We start from the raw sequence: 27500 nt of genomic DNA on the forward strand, positions 1-27500 counted from the left end.
CTCTGCTCAGCACATTTGGTGCAGAAAAAAAAAGACTGTTTATAATTGCTTTGGCTTTATCTGCGAATTTAGCTGGGTCCGATCCAGGTTAATGTGGCAGATTTTGATATGCAGTAATACTGATGATGTGACAGACCGTAGCCTACCACCGCAGAGACTACATCTCTAACGTCTCTTTAGAGAGGTGAACGTAGAACGCTACATCACTGTTGAGTTTGGAAGGAGTCTGACCCAACCATCGGCCGCTGGTGCCAAGTTAACGCCGTGCGACTAGGGTCACACATGAACAGTGCCCAAGCGGACCGTCAGCGTCACTCTGGGAGTGCTGTCATTTGCACCTCTCCTGCCGCAACTAGTGTGTCATGTTTTTGGAGGGGCACACACAAACTTTTGTAGCTGAGCATTGATTAGTACTAGATAGATAGATAGATAGATAGATAGATAGATAGATAGATATTTTTAAGAAAACCGCCCTTAAGAAAGTACACAAGTCACCCATAAAATAACGATTAAATTACAGCCTTTCACAAGCCCGTCACATTTTCGTAAAGGAACCTGTCACTTAAACTGCTAGATAGCCCACTGGACAAACTGATCACCGATTAGCCCCATAAAGGCCTGCTCTCACATCGTACATAATTTGCGAGCCGTTCTCTCACGGTGGTCAGAGTCTGTTGATGCGGAGACAGGGATGAGATCAGCGGAGTTGTAAAGAAGTCAGATCTTATACTTACGCCCTGGTTTTGGGGAAACCCATCGACAACAAAACGTCCAGACTAGACCCATGTTTGACAGTTCCCGGTCGGGTCTGTCGCTGCCTCCGTGGGGTGACTTTGGCATAAAAATCCTCTTTTGCTGCCATAGCTCACCCTTCCATTTGGTGTTTCAGTCCCCTGATCCGCTTACTTTTGGTGCGTCCAAGAGAATAAACACAACTGACATTTAAAAATGAACGATCTGTATTTCCAACGATGAGCGAACAGACTTACACTACACTACATCGGTCCTTCTGAAGTAAGGGAGCAGAAGTGTGTCTCTGTGTGGTTTTTTCTTTTGTGGATAAAATGTATCTGTACAGAGAATGCGCTGAGCTTCCTGCTGGAGCGCTCAAGTCATTGCCGTTTGCAAAAGGGGGTCACCAGTCGGAAGTCACTCTCACTGACTCTCCGTATTGACAAGAATCAATTTCACTGACTGGGATGGAAAATTATTTGTCTCCCTGTGGCCAAATGAATAATACGTCGCGTTGCGATACACATATGTTGTACCATAATGAACCATCTCCAGCGCTTCCTCTTTGTGATGACTTATTTATGAATGGACTTTGAGTGAACGGGGATTCAGCCTGTCAGCGGGTTGCCTGTAACCAGCACCGCCCCTAACTCTTAAAGGCGAAGTTTTGAACAATGGCGTTCAATGGACGTTTCTCTTAAAACGTCACTGATAATATTCATCATTCAGTTGTTCTCATTGAGATGAACATACTTATATAACGGCACCCGAAATGATCAGATAGACCACACAATTATATGGGCAGTGACTTTAAACCCAGTCTAACTTTGTAATTATAGAGACAGTTTCGGCGTGTTGCCTATGAATGTTCTGATCGCGTGCGAATGCCCAACAATGTACATCCATTTTCAAAAAACAAAGCAATATATAAATATATATATATATATATATATATATGTGTGTGTGTGTGTGTGTGTGTATTGCCAAAGAGGTTGTATTGCCATTGTGTGTTGTATTGTGTGTGTATTGCCAAAGACAGACCAAAGAGGTTTAATGAAAAAGACTGGATAGTGCAGAAAACGCACACTTAAAAGGTTTGTGAGGAGACGTTGAATGATCTCTACAGTACTGAAACATCCTCACTTTGATGAAAAGCTAGCACGCCACATGAGGTTGCATCATGTTGCCAGCAGAGGTAGAGCTGAACGTGAAATCGGTTATGTAAAAACCACCAACAGAAAAAAAAAAAAAGAAAGAAAAAAAAATCGCAGGAAAACCTTTAGAGGGAGCCGGGACCGTGGTCGAGCGGGCTGTTGTGGGACTCTGGTGCCACGTGCTGGTCACATTTATCCACAATAGTTAGAGCCAGCTACACGCCTTCTTCTGGAGTAGCAATACGACTTTGAGCTTTAAAAAAATCTGTTCATTCCCTTTTATTGTATCTGATTTTATTTATTCAATTTCACAGGGCTTGTGCACCATAAAAGGAGCACATCACATACATACGTGTGTATATATATATATATATATATATACATATATATATATTTAAAAAAAACACTTAAACGATAGTAAATAAACTCATTTATTGGAGTTGTCCTCACAGTTACAATGAAATCTGGCTGTCAAAAGAGATTTAGAAAATCTTAAATCAGAACATTACTACAAAAAGATGTACAATACAACCTGATAATTCACAAAATTATTTAGTATCCTTAAAATTCATTTGAGAATATACATTCAAAACAGACCTGGACAACACATTACTTTAGTCTTAAAAAGAGTGTAAATATTACAAGGGCCAAAATGTTCAACTTGATATGAGTGAAGGGAGGTATAAGACATAACTACTATTTACATTTTCAAAGCACAAATGCATTATGTATTTTTTTTTTTAAGTGTTCATCCATGAAGTAAACTAATGTTTTGGGTCTCTCATTTGATAGCAAAGCACACACACTTGGGTTGACAGTACATCAAGAAGAAGAAAAAAAAAAATTCACCCTTTGAGTTGCTCAGGAGCCTATGTTTTTGCCCCCCCCACCCCTCCCCTCCCCTCTCCCTCCCCCCCCCCCCCCCCCCCTCCATTGGAGCCAGCTAAAACCACAGATATGTTCGTTACACACAAAAAATATTTCACACGCTTTAGTGATCCCTGATTAAGACAGCATGAACTAAACACCTAACTGCAGCTCATTTTTAAAAGTAGTTTTATAGTGTTTCTCTTAAATGTAAATTAGTCACTGTTTAAGATAAGTCTGTGTGTAACAGCTGAACAACTGTTTCCACACACAAATTCACTCACCTCCTCGTGACCTGCTCTTTAAGAAAATGTGCAGTTCAAACTGTCAAAAAAGTACCCTCCGCTGACTGTACCTGGAGGTTCACCATTTTGCTTCATTTTTCAGAGGAAATGACAAAAAAAGATCTAAACCTTTTTTTTTTTTTCAGAGAAAAGATGGAGAAGAGCCAAAAACAAGTACTCACAAGCAGTTACATATAAGCCAATTCTGGAGTTAAGACACTAAACAATAAAATAAAACAAACAAACAAGATTCGCGGGCCTGGCTGTAAAGTATATTGGAAAACAGATCCCATTTGATGGAAACAGCCTGTGCAAATGTTTCACTTCTTTAAGACACAAAATGTTCCAAACGCATCCACTGCAAAGCACCGACAGCCCCGCTCTTTTGTGCAGAAAAGGTTTCAGAGGAACCAAGTCACTTAATGTGTATCAGACCGTTGGATAAGAGGAGAAGAGGGGGGAGAATGGCTCTGGAACCAACGCGTGACTTTACACCACGAACGACGACTTCTGTCTGAACTCCCCCTGAAACAGAGACACAACCAAAGACAGTTCACATTTTAGCCTGCTGGGTAGACAGTGGCAACGTATCATTTCAAACGCTTTTGGTAACAGAACTCAAACTCCTCAAAGAGTACGATCATGCCTGATTTCTTGGTATACAGCTTATTTCAATCTAGGAAAAAATTCAAAGCCATTATCCAATATAAAACTGGGTCTCCTCTATTATAGGGCTCTGTGCAGAAAATGGTAAGTGCAAACGTACTTAATTTGCGAACTCAAGTGACAAATGACACAAAAGCGAACAGACAGCTTAGTGTGACTGAACATTGTGTTTTAAGAAACACTTCTCATAACCGCAGTGACTTGACAAATGAATGGGTGATCTGAGGCCCAGAGGTTCAGACAGATTAATACAGAGAGAGCCAGTTTTAATCTAATATTCCCGACAAAAGAAAAAACAAAAACAAAAGAAAAATATGCTTGCAGCCTCCAGCCAGCAGCCTAAGAGGCAGGATCTGAATGTCGGTAAACTGTATGAACCTTCATTGCCATTCAGTAATCAGTGTAATCACTGAAACAACAGCGGCTCTGATATACCTGAGATGTGTTACCGTTTCAGTGTGATTTTTATCTGCGTAATCTCCTCAGAGTATAAACAGTCTGTTGTGTGCAAGTAACAGTTATACTGGATTTGGTACTTTGGTAGCGTTTATGCCAACAAACCTAGCCCTCTATACTATATTTACTGCATATAGATGTATGGTGTCTGTTTTGAGCCAATCACAACTACATTTATAGACAATCTAGCAGTTTCCTGTGGTTGGATTAGAAGTTTAGAAAAAAGACATTTTAGAGGAATAATCAACTAAACATTTTAATGACTATTTGTTTTTTTGAATGCGCAGTAGGTCAAGGAGAGCTTGGTTAATGTAGCACCACGACTGTTTGGGGTCATGAATGACAGGAAAGACCAAACACTTCACAGGTATACACTGGCTTTGTGTATCTGGATAGGGTCCTGACCATATGTCTGAACTGGATGTGTGTGTGGGGGGGGGGGGGGGGGGGGGGGGGGGGGGGGGGGGGGGGGGGGGGGGGGGGGGGGGGTCTGATGAAAAAGAAAAACTATTTTGAAAAGAGAGCTGAACTTACATCTTCCTCGTCCCCATAGTCCGACGTCGGCTGGGTGTACACCACCGATTTAGGTTTTCTGTCAAAGAGGACACAGACATGTATTTAAAACTGCAGGGAAGGGGGAGAACAACATTTTGATTCCTCAAAGTGTCACTGAACAGCATTACACAGTAGCTTTTAGCTGCTGATTAATGTTTAAAGCCATTAGGAGCAACTCTGACAAAATGTGAAACGATTTGTATTTAATAAGAGTTTTCTGGAGAAGGATTGACCTGAGAGTGACCCTTCAGTCACGGTCTAGACTTTACTTTCATACTCTGACAAACCCTGTCCCTATTAAATTCACATTTGCACACATGAATCTGAATATCTAACCTAAAACCTAAATATCTATACCTGTATCCTCAAACAACCCCTAAAAAACAATATGTACACCTGTATCCTCAAACAACCCCTAAAAAACAATATGTACACCTGTATCCTCAAACAACCCCTAAAAAACAAAATGTACACCTGTATCCTCAAACAACCCCTAAAAAACAATATCTACACCTGTATCCTCAAACAACCCCTAAAAAAAAAACACAACAAACGCAAATTTGTTCTGCATAGATGGGGCATCCACAGCGACCGGTGGAAGTTACAGGCGTAGTGAAAACTCGTTTGGGTTGACTTAAAGGAGACAGGGATTTAAAGATCAGTGAGGTGCTCTTACCGTTCAGTGAATTCTGTGGAGAGAGAGAGAAAAAGGTGGAAACAGTTAAATAAAACAAAAAACACTTAGTCACAGAATGATCAAATGAATAAACACACACACACACACACACACACACAGAAAGAGTGAGAGAGAAACTTACTGGCGAGATATCCTCTCTTATAAGCAAACCAGACGGCCACAACCAGTAAGATTAGAATCAGGATGAGGAAAATCACCCCGGCAACAATTCCTCCAACGTTGACGTCGCCTAGAAAAGAGACAACGAGAGCACACATTTAACAACACACACCCAAATGAACCCAGTCAAAGCCAACCAGCATTTTACTGACAACAGAGAAAGTAAATACTGTCAAATCTATACCTTACAGTGTCTAACACATGGAGAAATATCGATCACATCTAAATACAGTAGTAGAGTCAACTCAGCATATTCAATGTCAGGACAGAGGTTTATTTTGGGGATCGAGCTTGGAACCTGGTAGGGGTGATCCCTCCACAGAATTCACATTACCAACCTAAGCAACCAATCAGCCGAGAACAGCGACCCTGGTCCGTACAGAGGTAAGGAAAGGGTCTTTGACCTTTTCATTTTTCCCCAAATGTGCTAAATCAACTTCAACACCTCCACTAAGTCTATAGCTTACAGCAGATGGAACTCTTCCCTGAGGACAAGAGTCACATCTCTAATATTCCAACAATCCCTAAAATTCCAACATCTCCTATATATTAACATCTCCGAGATAATAATATCTCCAGTATAATAAGTCCCATCTTCTTCTTCTCCGGGGTTAAGTTTACATGTGCTCAATGTCTTATCTGTTGAGAATAAAGGCACACTTCTGTGATACATTAAGTCAGTGCAGTTCTTACTGACGGAGGCAAAACGTCACTTACGGACTTCCATTTTTACAGTCTGGCTACGCTTGACATCACCAACACCATTGGAAGCCTCGCAGTAATACTCTCCTGAATCCATCTTCGTGGTCTTGGGAAACAGCTGGTACGTGACAGATGTAAAATAAGGGTAAAAAAAATGAATACAGACATTATATGCATGTATATGTATTTATGTACTTGCGAACTGAGAGACAATTTAAGGTATTTAGGACGGTGTAGGTCGCAGTATGTGTATGCTTTTGTAAAATCAGAGCCTGCATTTGACTGCATTTTTAACTTTTCAGCACCTAATAACCTTTTCATTCAATTCCTCCGATTAAGCCACTCATCTTATTAAGTCATTTACACACACACACACACACACACTATTCATCAGTACTCCAGATATCATTATGCCAAAGAAAGTAAGGAAGCAGGGAAAAAAAAAAAAACAAAAGCTAGGCCAATACACATTTTGTTTTTTGTCTTGAACAGACTGCGCCATCACTAACCAGAGTTCCATTCTGAGGGGAGATCTTGTACACGGTGTAGTTGAAGGCGGGGAACTTGCTGGGGTCCTGGGGAAGGGGCGTCTTGTTCTTGAACCACCTGTAGGTGGGCGGGGGTGAGCCATCTTTATCAAAGCACGTGAGCAGGGCCCTTCCCCCTGTCGTCACTGATGAGGGGATCCTGGCAACTGGGACACTCGGTGGCACTGTGGAACCGTGTAGAATTTAGTTCAACCAGCCAGAGATGGACACATTCAGACGCATTAAACCGATTCAACAGACACTTTCAAGCAATTGCAAGTTTTGTTTTTTGTTTTTTTCTCTATCTTTGCAACGTCTCCAGTATTAAAGTGGAAAAGTGATTCAATCCCATATGATATTGCCGTTAGATGCTTTCAACCAATCACACACTAGGATCAAATGCTTTCAACCAATCAGAGACTAGGATTAAGCGTGTTCAACCAATTAGAGATCAGAATCAAATGCTAAACTTGAAGGGTCAGGTCTGGAGATGGCCCTGACGGTGGCTGGTTTAAGAGGCATTACTACGACTATAGCAATGCTGACTAACACTGGGCGAGTGAACATACTGAGCACATTGTTCTATTAATCTTAAGCACGTATTCTTTCTTTCAAAAACCAAACCAGTTATCCAAGATGAGATACACAAGCTTTGAGAAAGTCTTTGAGAAAATTATTTTCACAAAGTGACATAATGTTATTATCAGCTCTGAGCCGGCGAGCTGAGGAAAATATAAATCAGCTAAAACACGACGAACTCACCAGAATCACAACAGCCCACACACTAGCAAGTGAAATCAGGTTGTGACATCAGCTCAGCGAGCAAACAAAGAGCGAACCAGTATCTCTGTTACAAACTAACCAAACACGATTAAACCTTGTAGCTCAGTGGAAAAGACTCTCTCATTATAACAGTGTGGACAATGTGTAGTCTAATACTAAATTTGGTCTACAAACAAGATTTCCAAAGGGGTAAAAAAAAAATAAACAAGACCTCCTCCACAATCAATTTCTTGTGGAAGACTCCTGAAATCCCTTTAGAGTAATAACAGGCGTTGATAGATTTTTACTTCAGTGTGTATCTGTGTATTACCAATGACTTTTTGATGATTTTTAAAACTCTCCCTAGACAAACAATGATCAGATGACATTTAACAGTCATTCCTTGAGTCATAGAGCAGAGCTTTACAAAAAAAAAGGGCTTGGCTGATGAACTTTGGCCCTTGTAAAAGAAAAAGAAAAACAACTATTTGCATTTCTCTGAAGTACAACGGCTCTTCTCTCACTGATTGCATGAACATATACTACATTCTTACGTAATTTGCAAATGATTGACCCACACCAATGTAAATCTTTTAATCTTAAAACAAGAATTTGTTCATTCGAGAAAGACATTCACATGCTGCCTGTTGTTTTTGAAACTCATATTACAACGACATCTTTTTCCATCAAGACTCTGATTCACTCGGTGATTTGGACTGAGATTATGTCAGACTCGGAGCATGTTTGAGCGAGCGTGTTCTCCGAGTATCAAGCCGTGTACCACATTGCTGCCACTCCAGGGCGCTCTCGGCCCAGGACCAACTGACAGACAGACTTAGCAAGCTCAGGCAAGACGCTGCTCTGACAGCTTTATCCAACACCAAAACCAAGAAACAGAGTCAAATCAGTTCAAATTACCCACCTGAAATTAAAAAAAAAAAAAAAAAAACCCAAAAAACAAAAACCTTTTAAAGAATTCTCCACCACAGACATGAACATACATTACTGTGTTATAAGAGTTAAAAAAAAAACCAAGCCTGTGAAACTACTTCTGTGCCTAAACTTGCCTGTCTTTGGGTACGGCTGTTTTTTGAAGAGTGACTGTGATTGACATCTGCATGTAAAACCCACAAATGGGTTAAGCCACTGGTTTCTCCAGTCTTCCCAGCATCACCCTGCATATACAACACAGAAAAAAAAAGACAGATCACTCACCTAGGACAGTCAGTTTAATCTTCGCCTCCTTGAACTGGTCACTTCCAGACACTTCGCAGTCGTACTCTCCATTGTCATTCCGAGTGACCTTGTTAAACCGCAGTCCTCCTTCATATTTGGTGACTCGGCCTTTATAGGGTGCTTAAAAGCAAAAAAAAAAATTAGAATATCCACGCATACTTTAAAAAAAAAAAAAAAACTAAAGAAGGAGGATGGTCTATTGACCTCAGTTTGATCATGGTATAACATGAGGAGGGAAAAGGCTGTGAAAATGTACGCGTGTAATTACCAGTCGGATGGCCGCTGAAAAAGACGTAGGTCTGGGAACCCTGCAGATTTTTGAACTTCCACTCTACTCTGGCGTCAGACCCAAAGTCAGCCGAATATGTACATTTCAGATCAGCTCCTGTAGAGGGGGGGGAAAAAAAAAAAAAAAAATGATGAGAAAGGGAAACTACAACTCCCACTGGTCAGCAACATGAGTGGGTAGATCTGGGGAACACAGCGTGAACCTATGTGCGGCTTGTGGCTTACTGGGAAATCCCTCTATGGTCTAGTGAAAAGCTCTACATGTGTGAGTGATAGCCAACGTCTTCCACGGTTGACGTGGCTGTTGCACTAGCAACAAGGAGTAGAAACACGACCAAAGACCAAATCAGGTGAAAAGGAGATGAAAATGCAAATTAAAAGAAAAAAAAAAAGTCTCTAAAAGGAGTTTAATGTTGAAACACCCTTCTGTGTATAGGACAACACTTCAGACTAAATCATAAATGACAAGTCTTCTTTAGTAAAAGTGGACAGAGGAGATTATTTCACAAAAGCTGCAGGTTTAATAGCATGGAACTGGATTGTGTCATGTTTCAGACAGAGGACAAACACACAAGAGGGGGAGAAAAACAAACACAGACAAAGACAGACATGGAAAAGTTCCACTTCTTTATCTTTTTCTTCCCTCTGAAGTTCACTGCTTCCTGGTGCGTCGTCATCATTAATGCAAATAACAAAACAGCGGAGATGGATCACTCCTAGACACTACTGATAACAGACACACACTCGTTTAATGGATACTGATAGTGTGACACAGTGTGTGTGTGTGTGTGTGTGCACGTGAGAGAGAGAGAGAAAGAAAGATGGGAAAAATGTAAGGAGACATACCAGCATTCTCTGGTACTCTCAGATCTGGTGTGCTTGTGGAGACGTCAAAGCCGTGTAAACCTGAGGAACAGAGAGAAGAGAAATGTAGTGCGTTACCCATCTGCTTTTTTCTTAATATTGTCTTAATCATAATCTCAATGGTAGTACGAAAACAGTGAGATGAATGGATTTCACACGAGAGGCGACTCTGACCAAAATGAATGTCACACGTTACGTTAAAAAACGCTGACTTCTTCTTTTCCCAACCACTTTCACAATAACTATTCCTGACCGCCACAAACATCACCCTTGAATGAACTGGTGTGTGGTGAGTAATTCCCTGTTGCATCATGACCCTGCAGGTAGTCAGTCACCTGAACACGCTGTCTGTGAGAAAAAAGAGGAGCCCAAGGCATTTTGCAGTACAAACACCCATTAAGTCATACTCATCCAGTTAAATTGGCCATCATCAAAACAATACCAATCAAACCTTGGATTAATATCATATCATCATCGGCAAATGAATACTCACTGAAATTATAGTGAGAGCATAGAAGGATGTGGCATTAAAAAAATACAGCTAAAAGAAAGAAAATAATAATCTGAAGTGTATAAATAACTTCAAAAAAAGGAAAAAAAGAAGATTTATCAGATAAAAAATTTGCATCGGAGAAGTCCATTATATACACCAATGAAACACACAAATCAGCTCTTGACTCACACAAAACTCAGATGGAACGCCATTCCTGGGTGTGGAACTCCAGTGGTATTTTATCAGATCTAACTCTCGTTTCCACATCCTACTCACATCCTACTGTACATCATCAGGTCTGGTGTCAACTCTAACACCAATTAAAATACACCAAAAATCGAACTATGATTAACCATAAATTCTCATTTCGGTTCAATTCTGACTTCAACCCTATCCCCCGTCCCCCTGAGTGAAAGGAGAGGCAGATGCAAGCAAAAAGAAAAACACAGCTTCAAAGGAAACTTTGACTTGTCAGTGGTGATATTAATCATATGAGTATGTGAGTGTGTGTGTGTGTGTGTGTGTGTGTTCGGTGTGTGTGTGTGTGGGGGGGGGGGGGGGGGGGGGGGGGGGGGGTGGTGGTTGTCATTGGTAATCTCTTCCAGTTTCAGTAAGTTTCTCATATGCTCTCCCTTAAAATAAATAAGCTTCCAAAAATTACACTAACACCTTAGATCCCGTCAAAATGCGTATGAGGTGTGATCACGCATACAGTGTGACTCAGTTGTTTGTCTAGTGAAGTTACTCAGATGAGAAGTAGGCCAAACCCTGCTAGGAACTCCTTTTCCCTTAAGGAAAAAATTACACGTGAAGTGGGTATAATAACATTTTAAACTCATGTGTAGGAGTATCCCCAATTTCATTTGGTATTTAAAAAAAACAAAAAACAAAAAAAAAATCATTGACAAATGTGTCATTTTCAAGTCGTCCACACATTCCTGTAAACGCTGTTGTCTCTTGGTTCTCTTTCGGTTTCCTTTTAAGCTCTGTCATTTTTCTTTTAATTCTAACCTGCCTTGTTCAAATGCCCAGCTTCCTTGTTTACATAGCTACAGGTCGAGTTTCGGGGAGGGGGAGGGGGGGGCGGAAATACAGTTCCCGGCGTGATGAATACTATCACACTGACACAATGAGATGAACACAAAAAAAAAAGAAGGGGGGGGGGAGGTTCAGAGTACATCGGAAACTGGTCTCTGTTTGAATACGTGTAGAGGGTCTGGAAGTGAGGGAGTGCTGTTCTGTCTGTGTGTGCTTCCCTTTGAACTCGTGTTCTGCTGTGATAGACCAGCATGTGAGGGTTCTTGCTGTGCTGTCCGTAAGGAGAGGACGAGCTCAGAGAGAACAGAAAACACGTCTCTTTGGTCAGAGGTCTACTCCTGCTTAAACAATCTTCTCAAACCAGTCGAGTCAGACCACAGCGTTTCACGTCTTCACAGTTTGCTCAGGCTGCGACCTCAATCTTTCCTGAACAGAACTAAGACTGAAATGACATCGTCTTACTTAACAGAGAACTACCTACAGTCCTAATACTTTTCAAAATAGTCAGGGGTTTCTGTGTTTCTAAGTGGATTTAATTGGAATCGCTGCCTGTCATGGCGTTAGCATGCATCATCTAAAAAACAGGCAGACGAACAAGTCGGTTGAGTTTATTTACAAAGAGCTGAAATACCTTGCCACAAGGCGCTGACATAGAGACAAAAGAGTTCCCATCTGTATTGCAGAGTGTCTTTCCTGTCACAAAGCCTCTCGCATTTTCCTTCCTTTTTTTAATATTTGTTGGATTTAAAAAAACAAACAAAAAAAAACCCATCATCATATCCTCCCAAATCATTTGATCACAGATGTTGTAAAACCAGACGTCATACAGTCAACAATATAGCCTGTTATAAGAACACTACGACTGACAGATTTTGTAAACTTGTCATGGGTGAATTTTAGTGTTGTGTTCGCTTGGTCGAACTGCATATTTACCTCTAAAAAAACTTAACTGACATCTGAGGAATAAGTAGCCTAATGCATATGGATGTAAACTCAGTTTGGGCGAAGGGAGTGATCCTCCCATACAAAGCCACTTCACTTTTTAGGCCCTGAAAATGTCACTTTAGAGAAGGATTCACTGAGACTGGTAACAAACACTGATCTAAAAATAACCTGGATTGGAATAAGGCACCATTGAGCTGCAAACTAAAGCCGTTAGCACTGGAATTTTGGGCTTGGAGTTAAATGACCTCTTTTCCTTAATAAATCAGCATTGTGTAGCATCCAGATCATACAGAGATCTAAGATTTCGTGTAGTGAAACTACAACAACTTTTAATTCACGAAGAGCGGAAATCTAAGACATGGTTTCTTTTTTAATAAACTGAAAGTGTGAAACTGTCTGATCCCCAGGAGTACTGTCCACTGACATACCGCAACTTTAAAACAAGGACGACTTCTAGCATACTGGTGCTGAAGTAAGCAGCTCTTACAAGCATACTACAACTGATAGTTAAGTATTTGCATTGGTTGATGTTTGGAAAATATTCATTTATTTACATTTAAATTGCAAATGCTTGACGTGAAGTGGGGCTGTGAAGTCTCCTGTTGTATTGAGCAACTTCCCACCATAAAAAAATACATAAATGCAGATGTCTAGCAGAAAAAAAATCAAACATATTCTGACAGTGCATTCAACAACTAAAAAACATTATAAGATATGCTCCTACCTGACCTAAATAACAGCTGCAGTCGACCTACTAGAGGGGGTGGGCCTTTCCACCCCCCCCCCCCCCCAAAGTGGCTTTTTCTGTTATTGAATGGGTTCTTTGAATTGGCTCCTAGTTTCACTTGTTGCAACTTTTGGACCTTTTTTTGGGGGGGGGGGGGGGGGGGGGTGTCACGTGCCCTAACCTCCTTTCTGACTCAAACAAACTTGATAGTTTTATATAGTCTAACATTACTTTAAATCGCATTTCACTGATCTGGGGGGTATTCCAAGTACGTGGTTAAGTGACTAAGTGACCGGCTAAATTGACCCAGACTTAGTAGTACACGTTCCACTAGAAGCTATGGTAAGTATGTTAGAAACGTTTTGCTAGGAGAATGAAATCACACTGCTGTTCTGTAAGGAGGTTTACTACTCACTGAGTTGATTTAGCAGGGTCACTAAACCATGTACTTGGAATACCCCCCCGTTATCAGCGAGTAAAGTTACGATTGATTTCACTTACACGTAATTACAAAAAAAAACTGGTAACTGAGTACCAGAATTCAATTTTGCTTTCAAGTAAGCCTACACCCCCCTCTCTCTCTCTGTCCAGGTACATTTTTTCAATATTACCAGGAAGTACATTTCTTGCTTTGTACATTATTTGTGCAGTCTTAAATAACAATATATCGTTATAATGACTTCGAATATCCTATTAAACCGATTCACAACGGTCACAGAACAGTGCTGACATAGCTAATTGTATGCTTGTAATGTTCGTTTATGGTAGAAACAAAGTAGGCTAGGCTAAGGAGTAGCAGGTGCGCTGAGTTTTGTATCACTCAAAAGCGCTGTTACGACTTTAAAAACGAATAAATAAATAAAACATCGCGTTATCACGATTTAGGCATGGAAAGTGTTTGCCTACTTTTTAAAAACTGTAGGAGCCATCGATCTAAAAACACTTTGAGCTACAGCCAATTTGAGTTTCAGAGGCATTACTTGGCCGCCACAGCAACGGCACGACCTCAGTCGTCGGATTCAAATAAATAATTAACAAACCAACAACATTCTCGACGACACGACACAAACCAAACTAAAAAACAAAGATACGTGATTCAGTACAGTGATGTAATTGACTAATGCGATAAAGTCGCCGTTGAAAATATATTTTCGCCAAACAAATAGTTATACCAAAAGTACTCATACCTGTCGCATGAAAGACAAGACAAACAATGACGAAGCGAAACATGACGGCAGGTCCAGGTGTATCGACTGATTTCTCCAAGAATTAACTTTTTTCCCTGCTGTTCGACACTCTAAAGAGGCAAAATTGCTCTCGAACTGTAACCACTGCACTCGAATGTTCGGTACAGAAGCGCTCTAGATGAAGTGGATCAAAACAGCAACGGCTTCCAACAACGTATGTCAACGCCCTTCCCTTTGTAATGCAATACTTGAGGAAAGGTATGGTACTTCTGCTCTTCTATACCTGATAATAACAGGTGTGTGACGTAGTGAGAGTATGCGTGTAGCTGAGTAAACGTGATACTAAGAGTTTCATCTTAAGCCTTCTGATTACAGAAAAAGTATACGCCGTAACTTTTAAGAGACCTTAACTAGATCTAGTTGAATACTAAAATAAAACATTTATTTGGATGTTTCTTTGGACTTAGAATGGTAAAATTTTGAACTGGATACTGGTCCACATTATGGGATAATCAGCTTGCCTCATTGCATGTAGGGTTATATTTTTAATAATCTGGACATCTCTTCGAGACACGGTGAGAACTTTTTAATTGTTATTCTCACTTCCCTGTACAATAAGAGCGCTGTGCATATTACATCTGACTTAAAAATAGAGTTCGGATGAAAACAGATCGTGTTTTCTTGATTTGCAATGCTGCGGCTTGATCAAATGGCAAAATGTCTCGATAAAAGAACATTCTAGAGAAATTAATACACCAGATACGAGCGCGGCAGTCATTTCAGGTTATTTCAAACAGGATGCTTAACAAAAACCCGGCATAACTAAATGCTTCAAAAAACAGTGCCTCATGGAGGTTGCTCTTTTACATTCTTGCGGTCTACGCGATGTAATATCATGTGACTGGAACTAGAGTTAATTTAAAAATACTCTCAGTTCCTCTAAATTACAAACAACATTCACTTTAGTGATCCGTTTTCTTTTATTTAATTACATTTTTTTTATTAAAAGTACTTTAAAAATCCCAAGAATTACATCCAAACAAATGACTGCTATTCCACCTTTGCTACAAACAGATCCCGGTTATGTGTTTTCTGGACAGGCCTGGGAAATCAACAACAAAGAAAACCAGCCTACAGTCAACAGAGTAAAGGCCAGTGTCATTCCGCTATAGTCAGTAGTCCACTGAATGCAATGTTAACAATACGAAAAAAACATTTAGCTGCACAGAAAGAGAAAAAATGAGATCAGTTTAATTTATTCCAAATGTCAGCCACTGTGAACAAAAGGCCAAACCCAAAGGCCAAAACTGTAATAGATACAGAACAAACTAACTAACAAAAAACATATAATAAGCATAGATCACCTAATCAATCAGAATTGTCTCCATTTCACTCCAGTATCTCCATTAGCTGGAAACCATGTGATTCTGTAGCTCATAACTGATTGAGGTGTATAAGAACGGAGCCAGGATTTGCTCTGAGAAAGTAAGGTCACTGTTGGTTCACGTTTGCTGCTGACGTAATGCCATGGTGCTGCAGTTTATTTCTCAGCATCTGATTCTTGGATTTCCATTCCTCTGCCTTTTATAAGAAGGAAAGAAAAAGAGGGAGACAGAAAGAGAAAGAAGAGTATGTTTATTAAGCATGTCCTTCTCGTTTTTTTGTTTTTTTTTCCCCTCTCTGAAGGGCATTAAGTGATTCCTCGAACAGGGCTCTTCTTCTCAGCATTGTTATTACAAAACAATACAGCGCTGCTGACGCCATCACTTCTGGACTTCACAAACTGCAGGTTTACATATCATGAATCAGAGAGGCTGATCTAAATGTGGAAGTGGCTCTGCAAACTTGTAAAACAAGCAGGGTACTGAAAAGTTAAGGACAGGAGAGAGGGAGTGCAGTAAATACGCAGGCCTGGGCCAGTTTCAGCATTCAGTCCATGCTTAAGACCAGCTTTCTTTTGCTGAATGGACTCGTTCGCTGACTGCTGTTCTTTGTGCTCTAGGTTGATTTCTCCCACAGTAAGTTATTATACCTCTTGTCTGAGTAGCTGATTGTCCATTCTCAGTCTCTCCAGTGTTTCGAGTTCCTCTTCTAGTCTTGCATTGCTCTGTCTCATCACTTGAATGTAGTCACACGCCTTGGACAGGATTAAACCTTTACTCTAAAAGATATCCAGAAACACACAGACATGCAGAGAGAGAGAGAGAGAAAGAGGGAGAGCACAGTCATGCAGTGGTCAAACTTTTAGTTGACTGCTTTTCAATCCACATGGTACCTCTCTACAGCAAAGTTTCGTTTCAACACTGCACAACCGTAGTTGATTTAATAAATCGACTAATCGTCAAGCCCATAATTAGCTCAAGCAGCTGGGATAATCAAGGGCTAAAACAAAGACATACGGGGCAGGGGAACCCTGTGGAATGGATTGAAAACCAGCACCTTAGTTATACGCCACAGACAAAGAAACTGGTTAAAACCACAGCAATGCTAACTATGGCTAATTATGGTTAGCCATGTTGTCTGACCATAATCAGACACTATGGTAGATCAACTGTTGAGCTCACTAAATACTGAGGTGTTTTATAACTATCCATTTAACAGTCGTGAAAAACCCTAACCAAGTGAATATCCAGTGTCAAGGTTTATCCAGAGTTAAAACACTTTGATTTCTGTCACCGGATTCCCTCCCCAGTCCCTCTGTTGGGAGGTGAGACCAACCTGTCCATTTTTGGCTGAGTTCTCTCCGCAGTCGGGGATGAGTTTTGACAACTGCAGAATCCAGTTGTTGATTTTATCCCTCCGTCTGCGTTCGACTGTGAGAAACAAAACGCGAGAGGCATCACAAAAGGGTCTCGATTAGCAGGAATAACCTCTTATCTATAAAAAAAAAAAAAACCAAAACAAACAAAAGAAATAGTCTTCATCATCTAAACATCAGCGTTTAAGATCTTTTTTTTTTTTTTTTTCACCTTCATTGTGCTGAGTCCGCCTCCTTTCGTTATGGGAGCCGCGCTTTGTTTCAGTTTTACTGCGAAACCAAAAGTATACGCTTATCAGTTAGGGCACAAAGTGTAACGTACAAAATCTGATCCGAATGTTGTTATTCTCTTTGGAAAGGGATACAGACTTTTGACTGGTGGCACTCAAAATATCCTGAGGTGACATCATCACATAGAGTTGACCTTTGAAAAGAGAAGTTAAAATTCTAAGAGGGTTAAGCGGACATAATCCACCTCATAGGTGAAAGATGGAAATGAAGTTGACGGACTTGTGTATTTCCACAGTGTTTATCATCAATTCATTTGATTGTTAGGATAATGGAAAGTGGTGAGGTCAAACTGACAGTTAAGAGAGCAGTTTAATCTCATGAAAAACAACAGTTGGATCCAGTGTGTTCAATGAACTCACCTGTGGGAGCAGACTGAGTGAGCAACGAATCAGGGGCCTGGATGGCGGTTACCATGGTATCCATTGTGGTGTCTGGGTAACAGTACTGGCCCTCCTCCTCCAGGGCTTTAGTCTGACAGAAAACCTCCTGGAAAGAAAAAGACAGATCCCAAAAAGATAATTCTGCTGTCCACCCTGTTAACGGACAAATGACATTTAAGCCAGATTTAGTTTTGATTTCAGCGTTACAAGCTTTATGGACCAGCAAAATCCTCTTTGAATCACTACAGCAAAGTAAATCTGACATGTAGTTTGGTTTATGAAGTATTATTTTTCATCTCAACATACAAGCTTTGGGTACCTGTAAAATCATTTTGAAACACATCAACAATGTAAATTTGACTCCTTGATCACATGAGAATGCTCAATGTGAAGGATTAATTTTCTTACATTTACCTGAATTAACTTTTACATGTTCACCTTAAAAGTCGAGTTGAGTCAGAGACTTAGAATAGAATAGAATAGAATAGAATAGAATAGAATAGAATAGAATGGAATGACTAACAGTTGTAGCTTCATCCACCTGGCCTTCCATCTGCCCTTCCGCTACATGGATCACTTGATACGTCACATGGGCCATCGAGGTCATGGGTTGAGATATCGGTTTCCCAGTGGTTCTGTGCGCTCAGATGCTGGATCACTCGGTCTGTCTTAATACTGATGCAATGGAACGTCCTGTCATTTATCCATCCTGAATTGTTCTCCGCACTAAAGTCCGTCTTAAGCAAAAGCAGCGAGCGACGTTGAAAGAGAGGAAGTCTGGTGTAGGTAGCTACTACTGAGTTCCTGTGAGAGGAGAAGAAGACATTCTCAATGAAAATGCAAGTGTTTCCACATTATCACAGAGAGATTCAGAATCCTCACCAAACCTGTTGCTCCCTTGGCTTTAAAAAAAAAAAGACACCTGATTGGCTGATCTGTGGAGGTTGTGGTCTGTAACAGGTTGTCACACACAGGGGTTGCGGGGTGAAAAACCTGTTTTACAAGTCTGACAGGCTCTCAAACCAACCATCATGCATTCAAGAGAGACTGGACAACAGAATGGAAATTGTTACCACAACGACGATCATTCAGCTAACGCTGAGGTTTGCTAAAGCTTTTTTTGGGGTGGGGGGGTGGGGGGGGGGGCATCTTTTCTTCTCTTAAATATCTATTTAATTCTGCTCCTTGCAAATATGAAAACAGTATAGTGCTTTTGAATTGTTACAAAAGTGTACGTAATATGCTGTTCCTCCCACACACTGTTTCACTTAAACAAAGGGTCTGACAGTTCTCTGTCACTGAAACACAGCCAAGTTCATTAAAGAGATTTGGTGACTCGTAATACAATGTTCTATGGGAAGAGTATCAAAATTACTTTAGAACAGATTTAAAAAAAAAAAAGAAAAGAAAAAAAAAAGTCCTTCCTGAGTCTGCCCCATATCCAGATTAAGTATGACAGTGCGATCTTTGCTAAACTGTTATTAATCATACCATTTCCTGACTTCATGAAATGATATGATTAACAACAGTTTAACTTCTGAGAATTCGAGATCTGTGTGTTTTGGTTTCTTTGCTGTTCCTCTTCAAGGACAGTAAGTCTACTTACAAACAAAGACAGGCTGTGAGAGAACTGGCCAGGGAGTGTGAGATGAGAAAGACATTAGTATTTCTGAGGAAGTAATGAAACTTTGGAACTTTGGAAACTCTGGAGTGGAACAGAGAAATTAAGCCAAATCAATGTTTGCTGCATCGTTAAACTACTTAGGCCTCAGTACTCAGGTCAACTACTATATTTCTATTACCAACATTTCAGAAAGTACTTTGTATTACAATAATATTGTAACAGAATATATTACAATGCTTTCAAGGTGCAACTAATGATTGAATGACGATGTGAACTAAGAGAAATTAGGAAGCGAATTCAAAAACCTAACATAAAGATGCCCAGCAGAGGGAGAGAGGGAGAACCAGGGGCGTGACACCCCACTGGATCCACTGCCTCCCCCCTAAGCTTTTGCAGTCCCCAATGTGGAGGTCACAGGAAAGACAGATTGATTTCTAAAATGTCGGGGGGTGTCAGTAGTTATTGTATTTATGCATTATGTGACTAAAATATGAAGCATAAAATTAATGTGTCATGGGTCGTGCATTGCTCTTTCTATGTTCTTCTGGATTTCTGTTCTAGCCTATGATTCTAGAACTCAACTGTCATCCCTCCACAAACTTTGCCTGCTAAATAAAAACATTGACCAACCTTCTGATGTTGTTAATATTGATTTTATATCAGGCATTTTACACTGGTGGCCCTGTGTGCACCGTGAATCAGCATGCAAATCGATTTGTCCATTTCACTTCCGATAAAAACATCTGCTCACCAACTGGTGCCCTGTCGTTGCTGAATCATATTGTATTTGACTTGCAAACAACCTGCAATGGATTACACATATTTTCTCACCATTGCATCTGCTATTTTAAATATCCATCCTCTTAATGACAAATCTCCTTTGGGGTTTGAACTACTTTTTACACATAAACTGGACTGCTGTACAATTCACTGAGACCTGGAGATAGCCGGGAGAATGTTTCCTTTAAACAAAGACACCCTCTAGAAACAGCGACGTACATAAACCTTGCCTTACTAGCAGTGGCCGACTGGCAGACTGTGTAACCCTACAATCTGAAGTTCAGGAGAAATCCTTGGAGACTTTCTCATGTCTCATCTTTTACGCATAGCGCATTAAAAGTTAACTTGACCGCTTGAAACTATTCCACTGTGTCCCCCACTTCAAACAAACACCTTCTTTCTCCCTGGAACATCTAAACTACTCATCACTGTTTTCTCTGTGGCTGATCCTTCAATAGTGGTTTGTAAAGCTCATGTTGTTTTGTTTACTTTACAAACTTGCCCGTGACTTCATCTCTGTTCTTGTATTTCAACTGCCCACCCCGACGGCTCCCCACTTTATGGCCCATTGTATGGTAATTCTCTCTACAGTTCCCCTAATTTCACCCCACAAGACAAACAAAATGTTAAATAAGTTCATCCCCCCCCCCTCCTCTGTCACACCCCCTAGATTCCAACCCTATCTCACCAGATAAGCCGGCCTCCAAATTCAACGCTGTCCAATCCAGTTCCCCTGACTCTTCAAATGAAAGTTGAGCTGTTATTCATCTCTCCCTCACACTGGCAACCCCCCCCCTCGAAGTACTGTTCATTGAAATAAACCATCTGCTGTTCTCAAAGGCTCTTTGTGAAAACGAAGTTCTCAGGTCCACATGGGAGACCACATCGTGCCTACTCAAAAAACAGAGAGACACCCACAGTGTAGCCAAATCCACCCGCTTCTCAAACGTCATTATCAGTCACCACAGGACCTCACATACCCCCCTCATTCTGACTGTCAGCAAACTGTTCAAACCCAGCGACAACGCTATAATCAGCTCCCACGACCTCTGCGATTACATCACCATTTTTTGCAAGAAAAATACAAAAAAAAAGAAAGAAAGAAGAATCACCAAAACCAACTACTAAATCTTTTTTCAGTACTTTCTCCTCCACTCATCCTTACTGAACTACTGAACTACCTCCTGCTGTGCTCCGCTACATATTGACCACCAGCGTTGGCCATCTAAAAAGACAACCTGCTCTCTCGAGTGTCTCTTAAGACAATTCGAATCAAGTCCTGCTCACCTGTTCTCCTTCTCCACCTCACAGCCATTTTCCAAAGCCCCCCCCCTCCCCCCCAAAACAATACAAAAAATGATGAAAATTAAAAAACTGGCTGTCTCTCACGTTCGAAGTTGGTCCCTTCTAGAAGTGTCAAATACACCTTATCAAACATCCTGCGCTTTGCTTAGTCCTGATCATTGTTTCATTAGGCGTTTATGCTGTTCACAAAAAAAAAAAAAAAAAAAAAATTGAAAAATTGAACCCTGATGATCTCTTCTTCGCACCGAGGGAACAGAAACCTCCCTTGTCAACGTTTTGAAGGATCTTGTCACACATGCAAACTGTGGTTCCCTCATTATCCTCAAACTATTAGATTTAACAACAGACACAGTGAATCATCATGTTTTTACTTCAAGGGCTGCTGGGCTCTGGTGTTGAGTACATCCCACTGGAGAGGTTCAGATCCTGTCTCTCGAAACGGAAGCACCACAATGTGCCCTTTCGATAAATTATCTGTCAGTTCAGTCCATATCAATTACCAGTCTCTGGTCTGGTAATTGTTTTTTTTTTGTTTTGTTTTGTTTTATTACTAAAATGATATTGTTTTTCTCAGGTGGTTTTGAAATCCATTTGTTTGCCCACGGTTGTTTTGGCTGCTGCTGTGCACTCCATACTGGAACGAACGAACGTGTCACCATCACTTAAGTCCTGTTATTACATCACCCCTGTTATTACATCGCCCCCTATTCTTCAGACCCTTACCTCATATCACACCGTGTGACCTCACAGAACTGTTTCGGCACTACCAGCCTACTCCTGCCATCCAAATATTTAACCTCTGCGGGTTTTTGTGATGGATGGTGCCCCGTCTGAGGCTCTGGAGCTCACTTCTTCATGAGTCATTAACACAAACTCACTCCCAGTCTTCACTTCCTGCTTTAAAACATGCCGATGTAACCTGAATATCTGATCTCCTGCCAGCTCCACCGAGATCTACACCCCCCCCCCCCCCCCCCCCCCCCCCCCAATAACTCATTTTCACTTGGCTTTGCCTTTCTTGTCTTTTGGCCTGCCTCTTTCTTTTTTCCTGTTTCTCTCTCCAGCCACATGTATCATCTTCTTCATCATCATCATCATCATCATCATTCTTGTCATTATTACCATCATTAAAGACAAATATCAATCACAAGGGAGGATGATCTCCAGATGATCATATCCAGATGAAAAACAAACAAACAAACAAACAAACAAAATGCCTGTAACACCTTTATCGCCTGCAGTACCTGCAGAACCCATTGATCTCACTCCCGCCCTCTGCTGGCCACTTTATGGCACTGTTCTCATTGTCACTGCTTTATTTGCCTTGATCAGTTAATTATACAATTAGTCCTTGCCCCTGGTTCGGTTAATCTGGTCTGCCTTTCAGTTTGTATAAATACCCTTGGTTTTGTGTTGTGTGGAATTTGTCCTTGCCTGTGCAATCTGTGATAATCCTAAAATCTGTATATTTAAGAAAATCGTAATGATTCTTGCATATATATATATATTCTGTGCCTGTTTTGTTCCTGGGGGCTATTCCAGAAAGTAGGTTTAGTGGAAACTCTGAGCTAGTTAATTTTCATGGCAAAGCAAAGCCATAGGGCTCTTCTATCAGGAGGTTTACTACTTACTCTGAGTTAACCAGCTCAGAGTTTTCGCTCAACCCACTTTCTGGAATAGCCCCCCTGGTCAGTTGTATTCCCTGGTTATACCCCATGTTACTTCCGAGTTCATCTGTGAGTGCATCCAGTCTCGCTTCCATTTATTGACTGTGCCCCAACAAGCTGCTGACTCCCTCGTTTTACTGAACTGACTGTTACTTAACAGATGGGAGCAGACATGTGCATGTTTTTACACGTGTTCATGATGACTTCGGGGCCGCGCATCGCGCGCGTGAGTGTGCGCGCGTGTGTGTCCGTTTACCTGTTTGTCATGTATAGTAGACGTACTGGGGGACAACGGGGGTTGTGAGTTTCTACCTATGTTACTCTGAGAGACGCAGAAAGCTAGAAAACCACTGCTCTTGGGTACTTTACAGCACTTTATTCCACTGAACTGGTGTCAAGAGTTTTTGGGCGCTGTGCCCCAGTGCTTTGATGTTGGGGTTTCATATCTGGATTCTCTCTCAGCATTAAAGAACATTTAAAAACAAAAACTGTTTGTGGTGTTGTGTGTGTCTGCTTAGTCTTTGTTTATTTAAATAACAAAGATAAACTAGAGACACATCGGCGCTCCCACTAACTGCAATATTATTCTTTAGCAGTAGAGGGCTCCCTTACACCTTCGTTTGATGCACAAATGAGCAACTTTGCAATGCAACTTCTCCAGGAAGCATTAGTAGTGCAATGATAAGTCACTTCTGACTTTATAAACATTACATATTTTCCCCAAAACTTTGTTTCAAAGATTCAGGTATTAATCTGAACCTGCATATTCATTCTGAACTCATAAAGAGACACTTGTGTGCCAGGCGTCAATTTTTTTCTCCCGTTTGCAAGATTACATTTGACGGTCTAGTGGATTTCAAAGCATGGGATTGCAGAGACATATTAAGATGTCTCTTATCATGAGAAATGGTGAACGTTATAATCTGAATCAAGTTTTGGGCCAGTTAAGAATTGATAAATTGCAGTTGCAGTAATTGCAGTTCAGTTTTTGGACTTTGAATATATTGTAAAACTAAAATTGAACTGGAAAAACAAACATAATTCAGTTTAATAAATTCCCATAAGCGGGAGATGTGTCACCTGAAACAGCCAAACACATCAATTACGTTATTGGCCTGTGAAAAAGAAAAGAAAGCTGTCATTTTTTTAGTCCTTTTCCATTTAACACCACGGAGGACACTATATGTAAAAAACAACTAAATGACACACCAGCAGGCAGCCAGTTCTGTTCAGTCCCTCCCAGTCAGGCCACACACTGCCTCTTCTGATAATTACCTATCATCATATAATTATCCTGCTTATTACTAACACCTGCTGCTTATTCGGTTACCTTGCCTTGTGTATACAGGGTTTTTTGTGGTTAACTGTGGTTGTGTGGAATCAATGGTTACTCTCCTTGATTCCACATATGATCCTAACCTTCTTTGTTACATCATTATGTCTTGTATTCCAGTTTGAATTGTCTTGGTATCCTTTTGGAATCATTGCTTCCTGTTAGCCTGCTTCATCAATTTCTGCCTCTCGAATGTGTTCTGCATTCATGTGGAAGAAGCTGCAATAAACTTGTGTGTACTTTCTGCACAGGGATCCAACAACTCCATCGTTACAATAAAATGGTTTTTTTTGTTTTGTTTTGTTTTGTTTGTTTGTGCTCCCTTTATACTGCTACGTCATCTGTCATGCATTATCATTCATCTGACTTGTGTAGCAATGCCTTTTTATTTGATAAAGGAAAACAAAAACGCTTTGCTTTTCCAAGTTCTTTGCTTTTCACTTCTTCCAAGTAAGCAACAGGAATTTATCTAACATCTGAAAAATGTAAACCATTAAGGGCCATTGGGTGGGGGCAACTATGTATGAGCAGTAAAACGCAAGCCAACTCATTTACTTTGGAAGTGAAAGGACATTTTACAAACACCATTTGGAGGCAAGAAAACGTTTTAATACCTTGTAGGACTTTCCTCCAACAATACAGGCATGGTCAAAAGTATGTACATGCTTCAAAAGCTTCCCTAAGAGATTTCTAATGCACGTTAGTCATTTGTGACACCAGTATCGCCAAATCCAGTGCGCAGTCACATGGCAGAAATATACAAACAAACGTAGACAGACATAAAATGGACCAATATCACGTCCTATCATCATATTTTAACCAAAAACGGTCAAGTGAATTATCCAAAGAGCCAAAGAGAGAGGGTTTCAGCAAATGCTCCATTTCATCAGCGCTTACGAATTAAAGCAGTGAGCTAAGAAATAAAGCAGTATTTTTCCTCATACGTGTAAAGTACCCTGCTCTACTTAGGCAGTGGGGGCAACTTGAACTGAAAAGGATTTGCCAGACGAAGTGAGTAGATCACAGATATTCTGACAGCAAGGGAGGAGTGAGCAGAGCCAGGACAAGGGCGGTTCCTTTCTGCATCAGAACGCTCAGGGCACAGCATTTTTGCAAGTTCTCTGTGGAAGGAGGGGGAAAAAAATGTATAAATCACACATGTACTTTAAAATATTTTATGACGTAATATCAGCGTGAAAAGAATGTTTTACGTATACGCAGGTTGTTCTTTTTAAAAAAAAGAGCGCAGAATAGACACCTGTTTTGTTTTGGTTTTTTTGTTCAACAAAAACAAGCTTTTCCTCCTGCTGTCATGAATTTTTAATTGCTACATATTTATTGTCAGCACATGCAACGTTCGCACTTATATTTTCCATTAATAATAAAGCCGACTATTCATAATGAGATGGAGGGTATTAGATGGAGAGAAAGAGATGGAGAGAGAGAGAGAGAGAATGAAAAAAGGGGGGAGGAGCAGCGGAGGTGGCAGAGGAGGAGGAGGGTGTGTCTTACTTGCATCCACTAGCAAAGTCTTTTCCACTGTCTTCTTCTTCTGAATGGCACAGGTGTAGTTTCTGGGCTTATCTGCAGGAACGCCAGTTTGATTCAGGTGACACACCTCGCCCTCAATTTTGGCAACTGCCTTGTTCTTGTACACAGGGTCCTGTGGCTTGTCTGCGCTGGTTGATGCCACCACTTTGCTCTCTGTGGTATATGTGCAGAACAAAGGGTCTGTGCCCTCTCCCGGGTCGAATGAGCACATCATTCGTAGGTTGTTTTCCTGAGTTAAACAAGCGTCAAGTTTTTTCACCGTCTGGGCGGAGGCAACACCTGAAAGAGCGCAAAAAAAAACAAAACAAAAAAAAAAAACCTCTTGATACATTTGTTTGCATTTGCAGTTGCTTCAGACTTTATTTATTTATTTTGGAAAAGGAAGTAAGCATAAAATATATGTGAAAAAAAACTGTCATCTTACTCAACAGGCAGATTGTGGCAAGGATAAAGTACGTCATCCTGGTATGTGTGGAAACAAAAATGTGGAACCTGGAGACACAAAACAGCAAAGATATCAGGTCCTATCAGACTACTGTTCAATGGCAGATCAAAAACTCAAAGAAGGCATATAGAGGGTGTGGTCAAAAACTCTAGACTCTAAACTCTGAGCCAATGGAGGTTATATATATATATTTGTAAGTCAGTGATGAAAAGGAAACAGAAATATACACTTTTACTGTTACATGAAGCACATTTGGGGTAATGAATATGTAGATTATAGATGCACAGATTCGAAACTCTCTGGAAGTATTTTTGGTCAAAATTGTAAATATCTGGATTCAATTTATACATATATATATATATATATATTTCTTGTATAATATAATTGTTGCAAATAGATACTACTACATTAAACTACATTTAATTAGACTTGTTGTCGTTGTTGTTATTGTTGTTGTTGTTTTTGTGTGTCCCAAAGTAAGCGGTTCTACCCATGTCAGTAAGGGTGGGGTCGGTCAGCCCAGGTTTACAGAAGGGAAAAAAAGAAAGAGATGGGAAAAAAGCTTAAAACTGTTTCACCTACAGCGTATATCAACATTTAAACAAATTAGGACAGTACTCTAACAGTATCGTTGAAATAAGAGGTAAACACTACATAAATACATACTACATACAAAACGAGAATCGGCCCTCAAAAGCAATGGAACGAAAACAAGTACATTATTCCGGTTATGGATAAAAGGCGAGACAGAATTCGCCCGGATTCTTTAGGGATCATCTGCTTCTACTTGGCACGGATTCCGCTACTGCGTATAAAACGTCTTTTAAACTTCATTATCTTCTTTTCTTTAGCACACGAGAAATATCCCACTCGTTTTGCAGTCTGATATTTCCCAGTCTTTGATCAAAAACCCACAGTAACTACTACGGTAAATATCACCTATATTTTAAGCCGTATCCTCAAACGACCTGTCAAGAGGACATAGTTAGGTCGGAATCAGCTCAGTTCTCAGCCGGAGCATCATACA

General features: G+C 40.5%; 4 protein-coding genes across 4 annotated transcripts in view; all 4 read right to left on the reverse strand.

Moving 5' to 3' along the window:
- Positions 1 to 1036, reverse strand: part of LOC115828544 (ubiquitin-associated and SH3 domain-containing protein B-like) — a 26286-nt gene extending 25250 nt beyond the window's left edge. Inside the window, exon 1 of the mRNA XM_030792567.1 lies at positions 735 to 1036. Coding sequence (XP_030648427.1) covers positions 735 to 862 — 128 coding nt within the window. The 5' untranslated portion in view covers positions 863 to 1036. The remainder of the gene's footprint in view (positions 1 to 734) is intronic.
- A 1770-nt stretch (positions 1037 to 2806) lies between these two features.
- f11r.1 (F11 receptor, tandem duplicate 1) lies at positions 2807 to 14584 on the reverse strand. The gene is made up of 10 exons (XM_030792474.1): positions 14340 to 14584; positions 9932 to 9991; positions 9066 to 9182; positions 8777 to 8917; positions 6782 to 6984; positions 6288 to 6390; positions 5533 to 5640; positions 5391 to 5403; positions 4694 to 4751; positions 2807 to 3562 (listed from the first exon to the last, which is right to left on the reverse strand). Exons 1-10 carry the CDS (start codon positions 14380 to 14382, stop codon positions 3527 to 3529), a joined length of 882 nt encoding a protein of 293 aa, XP_030648334.1. The 5' UTR covers positions 14383 to 14584; the 3' UTR covers positions 2807 to 3526.
- A 1246-nt stretch (positions 14585 to 15830) lies between these two features.
- LOC115828858 (upstream stimulatory factor 1-like) lies at positions 15831 to 18366 on the reverse strand. Its single transcript, XM_030792955.1, has 7 exons — positions 18292 to 18366; positions 17748 to 17874; positions 17416 to 17521; positions 17309 to 17367; positions 17058 to 17152; positions 16372 to 16500; positions 15831 to 15920 (listed from the first exon to the last, which is right to left on the reverse strand). Exons 1-7 carry the CDS (start codon positions 18364 to 18366, stop codon positions 15831 to 15833), a joined length of 681 nt encoding a protein of 226 aa, XP_030648815.1.
- Positions 18367 to 25365: 6999 nt separating this feature from the next.
- LOC115828859 (uncharacterized) overlaps positions 25366 to 27500 on the reverse strand; it is a 6237-nt gene continuing 4102 nt past the window's right edge. The window contains exons 2-3 of the mRNA XM_030792956.1: positions 25990 to 26307; positions 25366 to 25598 (exon numbers count right to left, since the gene is read on the reverse strand). Of these exons, the coding sequence (XP_030648816.1) occupies positions 25498 to 25598; positions 25990 to 26307 (419 nt within the window). The 3' untranslated portion in view covers positions 25366 to 25497. The remainder of the gene's footprint in view (positions 25599 to 25989; positions 26308 to 27500) is intronic.

Source organism: Chanos chanos, chromosome 15, assembly GCF_902362185.1.
Source record: "Chanos chanos chromosome 15, fChaCha1.1, whole genome shotgun sequence".
Lineage (NCBI taxonomy): Eukaryota > Metazoa > Chordata > Actinopteri > Gonorynchiformes > Chanidae > Chanos > Chanos chanos.

What these genes read in the sequence shown, in the direction of transcription:
- f11r.1 (XM_030792474.1), bottom strand. Translation starts at nt 14,382, where the DNA reads ATGTTTCGCTTCGTCATTGTTTGTCTTGTCTTTCATGCGACAG. An exon ending in CCCCTCAGAATGGAACTCTG is followed by an intron (nt 6,391 to 6,781) that starts GTTAGTGATGGC and finishes GTCACGTACCAG; the next exon opens with CTGTTTCCCAAGACCACGAA. An exon ending in ACTATGGGGACGAGGAAGAT is followed by an intron (nt 3,563 to 4,693) that starts GTAAGTTCAGCT and finishes TCTCTGTTTCAG; the next exon opens with GGGGAGTTCAGACAGAAGTC.
- LOC115828858 (XM_030792955.1), bottom strand. Translation starts at nt 18,366, where the DNA reads ATGGCCCATGTGACGTATCAAGTGATCCATGTAGCGGAAGGGCAGATG. An exon ending in AGGTGGATGAAGCTACAACT is followed by an intron (nt 17,875 to 18,291) that starts GTTAGTCATTCC and finishes TTTTCTTTCCAG; the next exon opens with GAGGTTTTCTGTCAGACTAA. An exon ending in ACTCAGCCAAAAATGGACAG is followed by an intron (nt 16,501 to 17,057) that starts GTTGGTCTCACC and finishes GATATCTTTTAG; the next exon opens with AGTAAAGGTTTAATCCTGTC.